At 34.0% G+C, this 18,805-nt stretch overlaps 1 protein-coding gene across 4 annotated transcripts; it reads left to right on the top strand.

The window, feature by feature from the left end:
* Positions 1-2,442: 2,442 nt before the first annotated feature.
* On the top strand, positions 2,443-17,080 carry LOC105569881 (phospholipase B1, membrane-associated-like). 4 transcript variants are annotated; one of them, XM_012026674.1, is made up of 9 exons: positions 2,443-2,566; positions 6,084-6,161; positions 7,190-7,466; positions 11,501-11,602; positions 11,835-12,046; positions 14,349-14,525; positions 14,811-15,106; positions 15,741-15,919; positions 16,519-17,080. In XM_012026674.1, exons 3-9 carry the CDS (start codon positions 7,340-7,342, stop codon positions 16,641-16,643), a joined length of 1,218 nt encoding a protein of 405 aa, XP_011882064.1. In that variant the 5' UTR covers positions 2,443-2,566; positions 6,084-6,161; positions 7,190-7,339; the 3' UTR covers positions 16,644-17,080. The 4 variants fall into 4 exon arrangements, with proteins under 4 accessions (XP_011882064.1, XP_011882063.1, XP_011882062.1 ...); XM_012026673.1 differs by having other exon boundaries at positions 6,080-6,161; XM_012026675.1 differs by lacking the exons at positions 2,443-2,566; positions 6,084-6,161 and adding an exon at positions 11,196-11,298 and having other exon boundaries at positions 7,411-7,466.
* Positions 17,081-18,805: the final 1,725 nt, after the last annotated feature.

Raw genomic sequence — 18,805 nt, 5'->3', positions numbered from 1 at the left:
GAGAGAGAGAGAGAGAGAGAGAGAGAGAGAGAGAGAGAGAGAGAGGGATTCCCGTCTCCCCTCTATCTCTCTTTCTCTCTTTCCCTGTCTCCCCTAACTCGCATCCTCCGGTTCCGACTCCTTATATACGTCTTACCTACGCGGAAAAAACCGACGATCGATGCCCAACAAGAGGCGTACCGCTGCTAAAAATAGAAGTCTCCTAAATGTTGAAGCAGACACTCGTTCGCTTTCTCATCCTTAAATTATACTGGACTGGAGACTGTGAGAATTCGGATTCTGCGCAGGAAGGGAATTGCGATGGAGCCCCTGAGAGATACGTTAATCCTATGCCGCAATATCTTGCTCGTTACATTTCAACTGATTTCAGTTTACCGTTTAGTGTAGATGTTTTCTCACGTTCTTAAATGTCGATGATATTAAATAATGACATTCCAATCTTAAACGAAGACTTAAACATATATTATATTATAATACAATATTTGGTGTAAAATAAACTTTCTATTAATAGGGTATTGAATTAGTTTTAAATTAAAACTGAGAAATTTATTTTTTAATTTTTTAAGTTCTGACGAATAATAGTTTCCTCGATAGTTGTAATGTAGCTTCATATTTTAAAGAAATACTGTACTCGTACATATCCATTTTTCGTCGCCCGCATGCAGGTCTGAAATATTTTGTATATCTTTGTAAACGCTAGTTTCGTGAAAATAAAGATTTGAATATTTAAAACAATAGAATAATAGAATTGACCATCTTTTCATTTGTGTTAAACACGATTCGATTCTCCCACTTTGACGAAAATTTATCCCTTTCGCAATTTTTCGATGTTTCTTCTTCGCAACAAATTAATGTCGAGCAGGCTCTGAGCAGGCAATGTAATCTATGTAAAAATATTTAAAGTAGCGATCGTGACGCAGAGAGAAGTGAACTGCTCTAAAAGCCGAAGATACGAGTTCAAGTTCAACCGAAAAATTGATTTTATTTCATTACGACCTCTCGGGAGGAAAAGGCATTACCGAGAATAGTTTGCTATGTACATACACCTCTCTATACGCAGAAAACTTTTGGAATCGACATTAAATTAGCAGGGGTGTGGATATACATAAGTGTCTGTAGATTGGTGACTGGGTAGATTAATGTCTGTGTATATGTATACTTTGTATATATCTTCCTGTGTCTTCCCCCTAATAGGGGAGGGAGGTGGACTGCTATTTGTTGTATATAGTCTAAGGGTTATCCTTATGGAACCAGTTATTTATTTAAAAGGCAGTCACACTGTTGCAGCGTGGACCAACCCATAGCCGGCCCTCCGTCCCAGCACTACTATTATAAAGTTTTCGATTGGGTTAACTCGGGGTTAACGCGGGTTGAGGCGGGCGAGTTAACACGGATTCGTGCGATTTTTGACACTTTCAGGCGGCATATTGGAGCCACCATCTTGATTTTTTCAAAAAGGCACATGGCCTCTGAAAGTACTTGAGTAGAAAAATTTTTTGAGTCATTACACGTCCCTGTTTATTTGCGCTGTTTATTCTAAAGTATTATGTCTTTTTATCGGAAACAATTTTTGGTACACAACCTCTTTGACAGCTGTCAAAATTCAATCGTCTCGACGCTGACAGATATTTTGTAGCACGAAGTCAGCCAAACGAGAGAACCAATCAGCGTCGCGGAAAAGCGACTACAATGAACTTTCTGTCTTTTTTACATATGAATTTCGAAAAACAACTGACGGTAAAATAGACGCTGCTAGTAACAATTGAGATCTTGCTATGATCGGCCACACAAATGTGATAATACATCTATAATTTTCATCTTTGCAAAATCGATAATTTTCTTGTTTTAAGAAAAATAGAAAGAGCTTCAATTATCCTGTTCTATTTATATCAAATATCCACACTATGCGTTTCGTTCTTGTTATTCACTTTTCTACATAATTTTGTCTTAATTCCAAACGTGATGTTGAAAGTTTGCTTTGCAGTATGCTTTAGCACGTGAGCTATCATATTTTTTAAATCTTGTATTAAAGGAAAACAAGTAAAGTATATAAGTTATAATTAAACTATTAAGAAACATCAATTAAATATCATTCAGTTATTACTGTTAACATAAGAATCTGTATATTATAGTGAATGCCGACAGCATTACTGGCTTTGTGGCTGTCGCAATCTCGCGGCGCGTTGTGTAAGCGATTTACACACGACAGAAAAATGCAACAGAAGATAAGTGATACGTGGCGTGGTACGTTCAATGGATCCCTTGTGAAGTGAATCATTCAAGATCAGTTTAATTCAGTAAGACTGAGCTAATTAAATATCAGCTGATTGAAGAATTAATGATTTTTAAGCTTTGTGGATAATTGAATTGTTTATAAATTTATGTACATATAAAATTCTTTACAGAATTATGCATTGTATAATAATATAGGGGGAATGGTGGCAATATGAGACACGAGGCACATTGAAATCTTCTCCCAGATTAGTAACATTGCAGCGCTGGCAACAATGTGGAGAATAGTGATGCTATACATAACATATGTAGTGATGTTTTGTTCATGTCATAGGTTTGTATCAACTGAATTTATTAAAATGTTTCTTCTTTTCCGGGTAAAGTAATATATTGTAGTATTTAAGTTTTTATTATTTTTATTTTTACTATTATGTTACGAATGATGTTACTATTATTAACATAATATCTACAGCTTCCTATGTATTACTTCATATTTACAATTAGAAGCAGGGTTGGGGAAGAAATGTTATAAAAGTATCTAGTTGCAGTTACAGTTTTGTCGCTAAAAATGTAACTAGTTACAGGTACAAGTTCTCAATTCTGAAAAGTAACGCGTTGCAGTTACATTTACTCAAAAAGTAACGAACGTTACTTTGCAGTTACTTTCTTGCAGTGAAAATAAAAATATCAAATATCAAAGTAACTATTAATGTAACTATTACATCAGTTACTAGCTACCGAAAGCTGTAACTGAATTAAGTTACAGTTAGAGATGGAGAGAAAGAAACGAAATTAACTGATCAGAAATTCTTCAGGGTCGCCAGCAAAAATTAACAACATCAAATTTGGTTGACCATATCTGGCAATTTTAATATGGCATTAAAATTGCCAGATATGGTCAACCAAATTTTATGTTGTTAACGAAATTAAGTTGGAGTTACCAACAATAACTAACTAAAACTGTAACTATAACTTTGTTACAAGGGTAACGGGTTACTTTCCAACCCTGTTTAGAAGTTTATATGTAGATTAATTGAAAGTGTTAATTCTTCTTTATTATATCTGAAAGGTATTTGTAGAGAACAATGAGACATGAACAGTGGAAGTACCGTGAGATGTCATATTGTGCTCCCAAAACTAATACCTTCAATTAATCTACATGATATCGCACCATCAAACATCTAGAAAGAATGCATCGTTAACTCTAACTTAACTTTGTTGCCGTAGTTAAAATTAATTTTCAATGCATTCTTCCCGGATGTTTAATGGTGAAATATCATATGCGTAATATAATGTTATAATAATCTTTTTCTATTTTGCATTTTGGTTTTTAAATTTAGCAAGGCTTTAGTAAATTTGGCAAAATTTAGATTTGTCATTGTGTAATTATATTACAAAGATATTTTGTTTTTTTAAACGTAAAGACATTAAGTACCTAGTGTATTTCAAATTGGATTTAGCAGTATCTATTTTACTCATTATACTATTATTGTGCCCTGTAGATGGGGCAAATGAGACAAAGTCGACGTTCTTTTCTTTTGCCTTTTTGAAGTTTTCTTAAACGTATCTTATCACAAACTATTATTTCCTTTAATAGAATGACGTTTACTCTTCAAAATGTACTGGTTAAAGAACCCATATCTCGTTGACAGAAAAAAGTTGATTAAAAATTGATGTAGTATCTCATAATGTCCCTAGCACCCTTATATCAATTTCAAGAAAACAGAACATTAAATTAAATATAGTACCATCAATATTAAATTAAGTATTAACAACAATATTAAATTTGTACCGTTTTTACATTTTTACTTGTTTTATCATTTGTTGCTTAATTATGCCTGTCTGCTTTTACATTTTATTCACTTTGATTTAGTAAGAAACATTTTCCCCGTAATTTAATGTAGTCGTCGAAGTTAAAGTAGAAGTCGAGTTTCTTTACAGTTTTCTGTGACCTCTTTTTTGTGACTGCTGTTTTCCAATAAAACCAATGCACGTGACACAACAGTACGATAGCCACTTTAGATATGCAGAGAATATGTAAAGTAGATTACATAAGTTAATGATACGAAATTGCAATTCATATTTGAGAAATGAATAGCTGCGTGAATATACTTAAGGGGCTCGTTACACATCTTTCAAATGTTTTGTTTGCATCATCAGCGCGCTGCGTGCTGTCTATACTGCATCGGTAAAGGCCTTCACACATAAAATTCCGTAAGGACGTAAAACGTAAGCGTAAGAAAATCAACAGGTTGGATTTGCTACTGCTTGCGTCATTGCCTTACGTTTTCGACTGTGATTGGTCGATTTTCTTATGCTTACGTTTTACGTCCTTACGGAATTTTATGTGTGAAGGCCTTAATCAAGAGGCGGAATACTTTGAGCAATGTCATAACTATGTAGATGCATTCGGGACTCTGTGTCAACGCTTAATGCGCTTCCTCTTGAAAAGGATAAACCGTCTAATATTTTCAAAAGTCTCTAGATGTTTGTCCAAACGGTATAATATCCACGATTGCAGTGTATTACGTTTGCAAGTAATATATTATTTGCAAATCATTCAATCGAAAGATATTTCAATGCTAACGTTATGTTTCGCGTCTTATTTACGATTCCAATGAAATGTCGAGGGATTAAATTTAACATACTCTGACAGATTAAAATTCTGCCGACATGCAAATAAGACGAATGCGAGAAATTTCTGGTATCGATTTCGTTTTCTCCGCTAAAGTGACTTCGCAAGATGTTTTCGATACACGTTTTGTTATTTATGTTTATAAACGCATAAAGATTATGTATTAATTTTAATTGTGCAATTTTAAATATACTTCTAGTTTTCACTATTTTTAGAAAATATATAATAATATAATATAATTTTATATTATATAATAATATTTAAAAAAATTATACATAATTCAGATAGTCTGAACAGAGATCTATCGATAGCTATTGCACCTGATATACGCCTCGTTCGTGACTCATGTGGGGGATTTCCTAAGTAAAATTCGCGCACATACGTGTGCACGTATGTATATTTTAATGAAAAATGGAAAAAAAACGATTGTTTTACTATTTATTCGACGCGCGCTTTGTTGACGCACCGCGTACGTTGCACATTGAAATAAGTCGCGATGCGATTTATAGCGAGTCGTAAGCTGAGACAAAAGAAGGAATAACACCAGATAGAAATAACACCAAGAGTTTAATGATTTTTATTCCTACGATGTCACGCTCTTCGACCTCTAAAGTGACATTTGAAAGTATAATACACAGACATACAAATGTAATTGTAAAAATTTGTATCTTACATTACTGTAAGAGATGCGTCTCTAAAGCGCAAAATAATGATGCCGGTGCTAATCTTTGGAGTTATACAAGAGAACAACTTCAGTGTTTTCTTGACCATATCTGGCATTTTTAATAATACAGAAAATCTCTCCAATTCGACCACTGATGCCCGTTTCTACCAATGCAGATTAACTTTAATCTCAGCTTAAATTACTTTTTGTCTTTTTCCAATTCGAACTAGAGAAAGATACAAAGCAAGTTGAACTGAGATTAAAGTTAAACTGCGTTGGTAGAAACGCGTATGAGTATAGGGCTGAGGTAATACTTTTCGCAATACATTTTCTGTATTATTAAAAATGCCAGATATGGTCAAGAAAACACTGAAGTTGTTAATTACTGCTGGCAACATTGAAGAATATTCTTCTTAGTTGATTATACAAAAGAATATTAAAAATATTAAGAGTACAAAGGATATTGCTTATTTTGAGAGATGAGATAAAACAGCATATTTACGAGTCTTTTTTATTCGTCGATAAATAATATCGAATTTTTTTTTAAGAAAGGAACACACCCCCAGTTCATGCTGAAGATAACTCTGGCTTTGCTGACGAAAAAGTACCCTGTAATGGAAATTTATCCAGGTTGTTATATATATATATATATATATATATATATTGTATATATGTTTTTTTTAGTTACCTAATACACATGTTGCATTCTGAACTGATACGTACCTTCTAAAGCATAATTTACATCTATTTTTATACGTCATAATGTTATATGAAATAAATTAATACAACTTTCTTGTAGCCACTATTATACGCAGTTGAAAAATTTGTGTTAAATTTAACAAATATCACTTGTCCCAAACGGTCCACACAAATTTTTGTGTTAATTTAACATAATATGGATATGTTAAATGATCACACTAATCTTACTTTCTGACGAAAAATTTTGGAAACCAAATATTGAATTAGTTAAAAAAATGTTCGGATGTGCGCTTATTTTTATCTTTTGACTCTATCTCATGGATGATGATGACTTGTCTATGAACTTTTTGTTTTCTTCTCTCTCTCTCTCTCTCTCTCTCTCTCTCTCTCTCTCTCTCTCTCTCTCTCTCACTAGATAACTAATTAATAATTTTATTCTCTTATATTTTGTTGATTTGCAGTATTGTTACTTAAAAAGGGTTACCTAAAGTAAGGTCGAAACGTTGTAACAAATTCAATAAAATTTGCCAATTGGGTTGACAATAAGCTCACTGTTTTAATTTTTAATCATCACTGGCGGCTATAAGTGACATTTTTCCTTTGTTAATAGTTTTACTTCTATTTTATGTGTATATGTTATTAAATATACCACAACAGTAGCTTTAATTTATTGTCAATATTTGTTTGCGTCTTGTAGAAAAAATATATCAATTGATTATTCTGACATCGATTGCCACAATTGCCAAATTGCTTAATATTAAAAAATTGTATTAAATCACCAAATCCACGACCTTATCCACGAATGAAGTTGCCTTGAGAAGTTCGTTGATTTCCAGCATTTTGCAACTTCAAGGTTCGTTGTTCCTGCGGCGGCGCGAAACAGGGTGACCTTGCTTGCGATCGCAACTCGGCGCGATCAAGGCCCCAGATTCTCCACTGCATCCGAGCCTTCTTTGCAGGTTCGTTTCCACGTTGGATCATTGGCTACCTAGATCTTGGACGGTGCAACACGCTTCCGCTGCAAAACACCAAGTTTCACAGTGCGGTGAATGTGACGCCGGTGGGGCGAAATTTTGGCTCGTCATCGGTTCCGCACTTCCAGAGGAGCGATGTGGTGGCAGTTCTATTACGTCCTGTTATACGTGCCAGTGTTGGCATCGGTTAGGATGTCCGCCCTCGATGGGCCCCTTTTGAAGCCCTTTCGTGCCATTCGAAATTGGACTTTCGATGCTTTCGGTATGTTAATCAGTAGTACGAAGGAAAGAATTTTTATTTTCCTCGCGGATTGCGTGACATTATTATTTTATTATAATGATATGTAGTTTTACAAAAACGACCTACGCTGGCCAATGTTTTTATTTAAAAAACAAACGACGTTTCGGTCCCGGATTTGGACACTTTTCAAGTAATCTGCAAACGTACATAACTTAGCACTAAATATTATTTTAAATATAAAGTAAAAAAAGGGGGTAATTATAGCGAAAGTAAATTTTAAATCTGTACCTGTTCACACAATTTTTACTGATCTCATATCTTTCGTTTGGCCAATATCATCATGTTAATAAGCTGTGTACAAGCAAGAGAGTCATTAGTCATTACACTATACGTTATTACGAATTAATAAATATCAAGAATGAATAAAGATAAATAAGAATAAATAAGAATAAATAGGAATAAATATGAAATAAATAAATAAATAAACTCACATATTAGTAAAAAAATTATTGCAATTTACTTTCGCTATAATTACCTTTTTACACCCCTCTTTTTATTTACTTTATATTGAAAAAATATTTAGTGCAAAGTTAAGTACGTTTGCAGATTACTTGAAATGGGTCCAAATCCGTAACCAAAACGTCGTTTGTTTTTTAGATAAAAACATTGGCCAGTGTAGGTCCCCATAGTAGCACAGTACATTGGTTAAATATTGGCCCAATACAATCAAATATTGGGCCAATGTTTAACCAATGTTTAGTCACTGCACTGTGCTACTAGGGTCGTTATTGAAAAACTACTAACTACATATCATTGGTTTTATCCTAGTGGCGATATTAAATCTATGATATTTGTGAGTTATTCTATTATAGTTCTGAAATTTGCATTTTCTCTTTCAATATAAAATTAAAATAGGTATAGACTTGATGTCCATTTATCGTCCACATTTTGTGATCTCATTAATCCGCACGATCCGCATCTTAATTGCCATCACGAAAGAATGCCAAAAATATATTTAAATTTTTTCATTTCGTACTTAGAAGGATTAGTTTTTTCAATGTCGCTTAACCTTAACCTTAGTTGAGTTCGTCCTTCGTCTCTTTCTAACTGTCCCCGTAGAAAGAGACAGAGATTGAGTTAAATTAAGGTTGAACGACATGGGGAAAAACCGGATCTTGCAGACACTCTACTACATGCAATTCCACATATAAAAGATTTTCAAACTTATTATAATAAATCTTAGGAAGCCAAAACTTTCGTTTATCAATCACTCCATCACTTTGTTATAATTTATACATATATAGCCACGAAGTGCGATTTGACTTACACAATCTTAACTTATACCCTGAAAAAAATCTCGCTTAAAAATACTAATGTATGCATATACATATTTCAGGAAGTCGCGGTTAACTTGGTTACCTACACATTGAATATGCGTATACATTGCATAATCCTGCATAGCCAACAAATTTTTCAGGCGTATCGATTCGCCTGTTTAAAATAGAATGTTTCTCGTTGCGAAAAATGCATTGTAAATTAGACTTTGTTGTTATCATGCAACCTTATTACTTAACAACCAGTATATCGTAATGTTTTATTAATGTAATTATGCAAGTAGTATCGTCATCATTTTATTGTATAAATAATCTGTATTGACTCATGGAGTCAATATACAAGAAATTGTGTTCTGTTATGTAAGGTTACTCTGAAAGACCGCGCACTAATTAGTAATTCATGAGCTACAGCTGCAGTTTCGTTTCAAATTAAAGTCGAAAAAATAACTTATCACGTTCCATGTTTAATCAAAAAAAAAAAAAAATGGTACTGCTCGCTTAAATAAATCTTCCCACTGAATTGTGTTGACAAATGTCTAACTTTTAAATACAGCCAGTTTCAGATGTCAAAGTAAGTTACACCTAATACTAGCGCCATGAAAATGTGAGCCGCGGAAACTAAGTTCACTACCTAATACATAGCATTGTTTGTTATTAAAAACTCAGTCGAAAAGTCCTCAACTATCTTTTTTAAATTGTTAAGCAAAGTCGAACGAATTAGCGCCAATCTTTAGCCGGGACATCAATGGATCGCGCGCCTAGTAATGTGTATCGCAAACTACAATACTAACATAAGCGCGCGGCTCACTGACGGCGCTCGGCTAAAGATCGGCGCTAATTCATTCGATTTTACTTAATAATAATTAATTAATTAAAAGACGCAATGTAGGGGGCAATAAGAGCCGGACGCTAGATATTAGGTGCGGATATAACAAATTTTATATTATTTATTTGAAATTAACAATGTCAAACGTTTCGACCAACTCATGTGGTACTTCTTAATGACGATCGCATATGAAAAAACCTATCGTGTCAACATATTATTATGTGTTACGATGACCCCAATTAGAGTATAAAAACAACTCAGCAATTACAAAAAGCTTGATCCATAAAATATTTACACGGATATTCTTCCTCAAGGCGTTCAAGTTTTTACAATTCAAATGTGCTAAACAACAGTTCACATGTGGAACACGATAAGTCCAGACGTTAAATGGAGCTAAAGCTTGTATGCATGCACTTGTCTAAATACGATCTTTCCTAAAACTTTTTCTAATAAAATTTGTGTGTATGCAAATTTTATGTGTTACTAGAAAACACAAGCGCGCGCCTGTATACAGTGTCTCACTACAATACGACTTTTCAAGAACGTATAATTCGCGTTGCAATAAATAAAATTCGAATGAAAGTTCATAAGTTCTTTTTTATTTGCGCAGATAGACACGCCATTTTTTTTTCAGTTTTTCTCACAGAAATTGCTTTAATAATACACGGAGAGAATGTCCTCTTAAAATTTATTTTGAAAATCATGTAATTGTGAGACAACATGGCATTTTAAAGAATCTTATGAGAGTTTTTTGAAATTTTACCATACGTTTTATTAGTAAAATGTAACCTAAGTATAATTATTAATAAAATGGTAAATAATATATTAAAATTAAAACAAATTTTCATAAAATTCTCCGAAATGCCGTGTTGTCCCACGATTACATGACTTTCAGGGTAAATTTTAAGATAAAATTCTCTCCGTGTATTCAATTATCGACAGACTGATAGAATCTATAACGATCTGTTTCTAAGTTTGATCAGAAAAAGTAATAATATGCGTACGCGTGTGTATGCGTATGACGTCTCAAGGAGCAGTTTCTTTCCGGTAAACGCAGCGAACAAATGTTACTCGCGTCTCCGCGATACTCCTTCCTATTTTGTTTAGCAGCTCTTCTGCATAATTCATTGTTCTGTCCGGTATAATTCGACGCACGTACCTCATTACATTTAGGATCGTATTATTCTGTACTTTATCATTATTTAGCGATGGTACGTCTGTTCGTTTTATAATAAAATATTTTTCATTGTTTATCGCAGCTAGTTGCCTTCACTGTTTTTTGTTTATGGCACAATTCGTGCAGTTGTAATCAGATCTAATCAGACCTAAAACGTTGAATTGTGCCGTAAATTTTATCCCTAAAAATGAATTTATGTCGTAACTAAAATAAAAACTAGTATGAAATGTTTTATTGAATTAACTAATTGCATAACATAAAATAATCATAACTAAAATATTATAATTAAAAATATCTACCTTCTGCCTTGACAGATTTCTTGAAATGATCAAGCTTGAATTTTCGCAGCAAAACAATAAGTATTCGACGCTACTTAAAAATATAGACGCAAACGTTTATTCTAAATCTCACAGAAATATCGAGACATTGAAAGCTGATTTGATGAAGGTAACAGCGTCAAAGTTCTACAGAAGTTACGAGAGTTCAAAACCGAATTATTAAAAAAAAACTATAAAGGTAAAAGATGAATTTTTTACTTTTTACTTACGATTATTTTTATATTGTAATTAAATTAATTCATTGCTTTATATATTTTAGTTATAAAATAATTTCATTTTTTGGGGGTAAAATGTTTGGCACAATAATACGTACTAATTTTTTAAACAAGAATTGTATATTAATTTTTCTAAATGTCACGCATAATTTATCAATCTTATAGGTAGAACAGGAACGGAGGAACGATATCTGCAAATGGCGAGAGATGCAAATAAAGTGCAAACACCCATTCCCGACTACGTTCCGTTTCCTTGTAATGTGGCAGGTAAAAAATACCTATTACCATTCTTTTTATTTTTTTGTCGACAATTTTCATCTTCTAGCCACAATTTTGTCTCTTTGTAATTGGCATAAATACACCTGCGTAAAAAATGCAGTTCTTAAAAATTATAAGGCTTTACATACCAAGTTATTAACTAAATTGTTATTAGAAAGATAATAGAAATGCGAAATGGCGTGTGTTTGAGAAGTACAATAACACTGACGATAAATTTCAGACGGTCGGTCGCCAAAAGTGCCAGAGTCGGTTCATAAGTTAAGACCAGGTGATATCGACGTGATCGCCGCGATGGGCGATTCTCTTACGGCTGGAGCCGGAATTTTTGCCAGCAACGTGTTGCAAGTTATCATAGAAAATAGAGGAGTCACTGCGACTGGCGGAGGCCAAGGCACGTGGAGAGAATATCTAACCGTTCCCAATATCATTAAGGTAAGACAATCAAGTCTTTCGATATTTATTATTGAACAAATCGCTGCGTGCAAGATGCAATATGAGAAACGGAGAAGATATTAGTGGCAGTCAATCACGGTTAAATCTCAATTAAATTTAATTAAAATGTTCTTTAACATATTTTTACAGCATGCTAAGTTGCATTAATGTAGAGTAATAATGCACAATTATAAATGTACTATTGAAGAATTAAATAGTTTTGCTATCATACGCATTTATAAACACATGTATATTTTAATTTTCGCATGTACGCTATCTGACAAACGTCTAAGCACATCTCTTAAAAGCGGTATTGCATTAGAAAGAAAGAAATCAAGTTGCGACATTTTAATTATCTTTACAAAAATGGAGAAACGTGGTTTGCACCAGAAACTGACGAAGGAAATCATGCTAGCAGCGAAAGGACTGGAATTCCTCAACATTGTCCTTGTCAACTTTTTAGCGCTTCGTTTAAGATCGTTCATTTTACGTCATCTATTTTCAGTACGTTCTCCCGGATCTAAATTGTATTATAACATAAAATTTTACTATGACATAAAACTATGTTTTTGTTATTTTGCGGTCAGAGGGCTAATTTTGGAAGCGTATTCAATTGTTCAATTTACAATTCAGACGAAAGCGCAGTGAATTTTGTCAAGTACACGGAAAGAATTTTCTCTTAAAATTTATTCTGAAAGTCATGTAAACAAGAGGCACCGTGGTTGCATTCAGGTTTCGACTATATAAAATTTATGATCGATTACGCAACATTTCATAAATTTCTCGACATAATCCATATTTATTACAGTATTTTGGAATAGCTAATTGTTTGCTCACAAAACTTCGAGTCGACTAAACTTCAGCTCGACATGTTTATATGCACAGAATATAAATGAGTAACTTAACAAATCGCCTTAGTTTATTCCATCGTAAATTTTGCGAGAGTTGCGTATAATGCACAATATATCATTATCAATTTTAAGATGCCATAATTCTCGGTACTGATAAAACAATGACAAGGCAATCGACATTTTCTCCGTAATACGTAATTCAGCACCTTTGGCTCTACGATTTAGAGAAACGTGACGAGCGCAGTAAGAATTGTTGCAACAGGATTTTAGCATAACATTAACATAACATCACATCCTTGGCCAATGTTGGATTGTCTTTTTAATGGACTTTCGACAATGATTACGTCCGATTTTCACGCGCGTCTCGTATTTTAGACATAAAAATTAAGCGTGTAAATTGCAATTAGCTACTTCTTTACTTCTAAAGCGAATTACCAGCATAATCATAGATCATTCCTGACTAATAGTAAATATCTACTATAGTGATATTTACGTTATATTTTTCTAAAATATACTCCTTCAAAGTTATATTATACTGTTGTGTAATAATTGTGTAATAGAAAAAAAATAGAGTTTTTTACACCAAGGATGCCGCGTGACTTCGCGAATTCGTAATTGGCGGGCGAGTACAATTCCCCGTGTACGGGATTTCACATTTTGTAAAATTCCTCTAAGATAGTTGGGTGTAATGTTAGAACCTTACTTTGTAAAATAAAATACCAGGATATTAAGCAATGCCGAGCGAAAGTTAATATAATTCAGGACGTTATATCGGTTAATGAGGTCATTATCATAATCATCATTGAGCAATATTTAAAATTATGACCTCTTACTCGCTCTCTAATTTCTTTCCTTACTTTAGTATGGATGTCTTTACCTAACCGAAAATTGTTCCCCCCTCTTAATCTTTTTTTTTATTAAATAATTCTAGAAAGTTTATGATCGGAATCACAATTTTGGTGATAAATTTTAACGATTTTGCGACAAAGTGAACAATAATTTGAAAAGTTTATGTGAAGACGGACACTAAGTGTAAAGCGTCGGCGTAAGAGAGCTACTTCCGGTTTAATAGAGCCTGGAGTAAGGGCGTAAGCGAAATGAATTATTTTTATTTCTTACGCCTACTCTTACTCTTACGCCTTTTCACGCATGCCTACAACACCTACTTCACCGTATTGTAGATTGAGTCGGCGTAAACAGTTTACGCCAAAAACGTTACTCCTACTCTTACTTCTTACTCCACGCTTACGCCGGTTATTGTAGACGACGCTTAAGTTAGATAAGAAAAGTTGTATATTTACCAGGGTTGGGAAAGTTACTTTATAAAAGTAACTCGTTACCGTTACCGTTACTAAAAAATGGGGGAGGGGAACGGGGTAACGCTAAAGACTAGCCTAACAATGTGTATGCGCGTGTGTAAATTAGTCACCCACAAATTTTCATTACATTAGGAATTCAACCCCAATTTGATAGGATACGCATTGGGAGACTCTTTGACGACACACAAGGCATCGCAATTGAATGTTGCCGAATCCGGTGCCGAGTCCGCGGATATGCCTTACATGGCGGAAATATTAATCAAGAGGATTAAAAATAATCCGAGGATAAATTTGCAGAAACATTGGAAGGTCTGTTGCGCTAGACAAACTCAATTTATTGCAAACAGCGTAGCATGTAATATGTCATGGACATATTTCATTGGAAAGATGTTAATTCTTATCACGCCTTAGATTTCAATTGATTTTTCTTGCGAAAAATTTAACGGAACTGTTTACCGTCTGTCACAATTTGTTTCGAGATTTTGATTAACATGTTGTATCTACAATAAAGTTATTTATTTCACTTTGCTGTCAAAAGTGTTGCATTCTTACTTATTGCACATATATTGATAATAATAAAATTTTTATTTGCAGTTTATTTCGCTGATGATCGGATCCAATGACTTTTGCAATGAATTGTGTTGGGATTCGTCTAGGTCAGTTCTTGAAAGTCACAAAGCTGATCTACTTCAAACTTTGCGGACGCTAAGAGACAATTTGCCGCGGACTTTCGTGGCACTGATTCTGCCACCACATTTAAAAGCCTTGGTCGACAGTCGTAATGGAAGACCATCGTTCCAGTGCTTTCTCACAACGGACTTCGAGTGCTCTTGTCTGTTTGGTCTCGTATATCGACGTTCTAGAGCCATGTATTATGACATTATACGACAGTAAGCATAATAATATAAAACGGGACAAAAATAATACAATAGCTGATAATTTAAGCACCGATTACTTCACATTATAGAAAATTATAACTGATATACAGGGTTGGGAAAGTTACTCTATAAAAGTGCCTAGTTATAGTTACAAGTTACCAATTCTGAAAAGTAACACGTTACAGTTACAGTTATTTAATAACGAATCGTTACTTTGCAGTTACTTTCTTGCGATGAAAATAAAAGTAACAAATTTGCATTTAAATTGCAAAGCGCCGATGGAGGTGTTTATGCATTAATGTAACGCAAGGCTTAATGCAGTCTGTGAAGGTTTAAAAATATATAAAGTAACTGTTAAATTAGTTATCGAAAAAATATAACTAAGTTACGGATGGAAAGAAAGTAACGAAGTTAAGTTAGAGTTACCAAGAAAAGTAACTATAACTGTAACTTCGTTACAAGTAACGAGTTATTTCCCAACCCTGCTGATATATCATAAGACTAATTGTAAGTTAAGAATGTGTGTTTAGCGATGTGAGACGTTAAAAATTAATTTTAGTTTTTCTCGACGAAAGTACAATATTATTGTGTCATTGGAGTTGATAGCAAAATTCAGATTGATTGAAACTCTGAAAATATATTTTAGGTGGCAGTTGCTAGAGATGGAAATCGCCGCTTATCCAGAATTTCAAAGAGATGACTTTGCAGTTGTAGCTCAGCCTCTCCTGATGAATTTAAGTCTACCAATTGCCTCAGACGGATATACCGATATGTCATATTTAAGCAGCGACTGTTTTCACATTACCCAAAAGACCAACGCTCTTTGTAAGCCTACTAAGAAGTTTCTCACAGGAGATTCGTTAATCAATACTTAAAGAATTAATCTTTCATATTTAAAGCGCATTTTGTACTTAACATTTTTTTATTTAAAACTTTCTTTAAATAAACCGTGTAAGATGCACTAAGATGCATAACCAATGCTTAAAGAATTAATCTTTTATATGCGCATTTTGTACTTAAAATTTTTTTTATTTAAAACTTTCTTTATATAAACCGTGTAAGATGCACTTTATCTCTGGCCTGGTATTTCGTAATATTATAATGATGCAACGATGTGAGATAATGCAATACCCGCCAGAATATTGTCCAAATATTAACCAGTTTGACCAGTTTGACCAGTTCGCGCGAAGTTTAGATTGCCCAATTGTAACGGTCATATTAGCATCGTGTTTCCGTTGACACAGCTTTTTTTTTAGTATGCAAAAGTTGCGTAAATATGATATAAGTAGTAAAACGTTTCATTCAAATAGAAGTAAACTAACTTCAAAGTACGCGTTAAGAATATTTTTAATATAATAATTTATATTATTACTCATTCGAAGCAGATTAAAAAAAGATTCAGAATATTTCTTTTATTTTTGCAGATGCAATCAGTTTATGGAACAACTTGTTGCAACCAGTAGGCGCCAAAGCGAAGAAGTGGGCCGACCACCTCCGTTGCCCAACGCCAGAGAGGCCCTATTTTACTACAATGTTAAATTCAAAGTAACAAGATGTTACTACTGAAACTGCCGTTGCGATTCGAAAGAGAATTATTGGCACTTAACAAAAGAGAAAGTATCGATAGCTTTATTGGGTCATCAATCATAGCCATGCCGCGAGCTTTAAACAGAGTCGCACTGACAATTATTTAAGCGTAGATAAAATATTACGATGCATTTATCAACCCTTTAAAGGACAGAAATGGAATGCGGACAGAAAATTATTGTATATCGTGTCAAGTTACAAGTCAATTATTCCACGATGGTGCAAAAGGTTAAGTGATATTAATCCGTCAAATACTTTACCATCTGCCACTTCTTATAGATTTAATGTAAATGTAAACTGTGCTCAATTTAGTTCAACTTCATATATTTAGGATTATATCGTAAACTGCAAGACACGTGTGATTGATGTAAATGTTATTTCTGCGAAATAGCTCAGAGAGAAATTTTTTAAATTAATATTTAAATAAGCTTCTCCCCCCCCCTCTCTCTCCCGCCCCCCCCCCTCTCTCTCTCTCTCTCTCTCTCTCTCTGTATGTGCATAATATGATATTTTAAACGGGTTTGAGGAGCAAAGTTTTATCGTAACATCGGCCGTAGTCTCTTGCTCGCTCTTACTCACGTACCTCGTCTACCGCATAGGAATACGAAAGAATGCACAGGGGAACCGTAAATATGTTCATCGCAAAAGTGGGGACCACATCGATGGGCACAGGAACGAGTCTTTCTTCGACACGCTCCATTCATGTTTAGTAGTGTCATCCGGTAGTACCGGCGAAGAGAATCGGCCTCTTTCGCGCAATTGACATCCGCAGATCGCGGGAATTTTACGTTTCGAAGGCAGCATAATTTGCTACAAATAATTCGGCGCGGCAGTTTGGTGCTTAGATAATTATCCAGCCGGCCTATCGTTTCCTGTGTGAAGAATGACACGGACAGTTTTTATGTAAAAGGAGGGAAATGTCAGTTATTGAGTCGAAAGCCTCGTGTGCCTTGGAAGGGCCCATTTTAGACGCGACAATTATATTCAGTGAAAAAAAAAATAATTAAGATGGAAGATAACGAGAGTTACATGGCGTGATGATTGATGGATCTCTTTACTGTAATGATGCGGAATAAGAAATCATCGGACAGCAAGGTATACTTACATATATATTTGTATATTTAGTATTTTCGGCCGCGCGCGCATGTGTGTGTATGTGTGTGTGCGTGCGTGCGTGTATGTATATGTGTAAATTAGCGTATATTGTAATATTAATAAGTAAATAAATTGAGTTTGTACAAAATATATTTCTTAAAATCATATTTAATTGTTAGAAAACCCGTGACATAATATCAAATATTATTAGAAACTTTTTAATTACATTTGATTCGCGGGAAAAGTATTTTAAATGTATGCGCGTGTCTTTCTATTGACAGTAAAAAGTTTCCCGCGCGCATGTGTGCGCGCGAATAACTCGATATTCTTGTGACGTTGTCCCCACTCATTTTTTTCGCATAACAAACGACAAATTGCATTTTCTACAGGTGCAAGGAATGATTTATGAAAATGCCCAGGGGGCTGGGACACGAACTTAGACACCAGCGAAAGTGTGTCTTACGGGATCTCTTAAGGGGATTCCGTAAAGCGACACTTTCAAAGTCTTTGTCTGAGGTGTCAAACACTTTTGGGTTTCACATTCTTGTGAAATTATGCGAAAACATTGTTTGTTGTTCATTGCCCTCTGTATTTCTGAGTAATTAAGTAAAGGCGATTTCTATTTCCGGTTTTTTTTTGCGAGAACAATCACTGTCGGTACATTATTATACACGGAGAGAATTTTCTCTTAAAATTTATCCTGAAAATTATGTAATCGTGGGACCACACGGTATTTCCAAAAGTTTTATGAGAGTTTTCGGAAATTTTACCACACATTTCACTAATAATTATACTTACTAGTAAAATGTATGGTAAAATTTAAAAAAAACTCATAATATGTAATCGTGGGACAACACAGCATTTTCAATTTTAAAATGCCGTCTTGTTCCACAATTACACAATTTTCAGGATAAAGTTTAAGAGAAAATTCTCTCCGTGTATAATTCATTTTATTATGTAAGCCAGAATGTGACGTAATTTAAAAAGAAATGCGAGTTTGTGCGCATTTAATCGAACGACAGGCTTAAT

This window comes from Vollenhovia emeryi, unplaced genomic scaffold (genome assembly GCF_000949405.1).
Source record: "Vollenhovia emeryi isolate VEMERY1.0 unplaced genomic scaffold, V.emery_V1.0 DF939122.1, whole genome shotgun sequence".
Classification (NCBI taxonomy): domain Eukaryota; kingdom Metazoa; phylum Arthropoda; class Insecta; order Hymenoptera; family Formicidae; genus Vollenhovia; species Vollenhovia emeryi.
The sequence above is the reverse complement of the archived record's forward strand: the minus strand, read 5'-3'. Positions and strand labels throughout refer to the sequence as shown.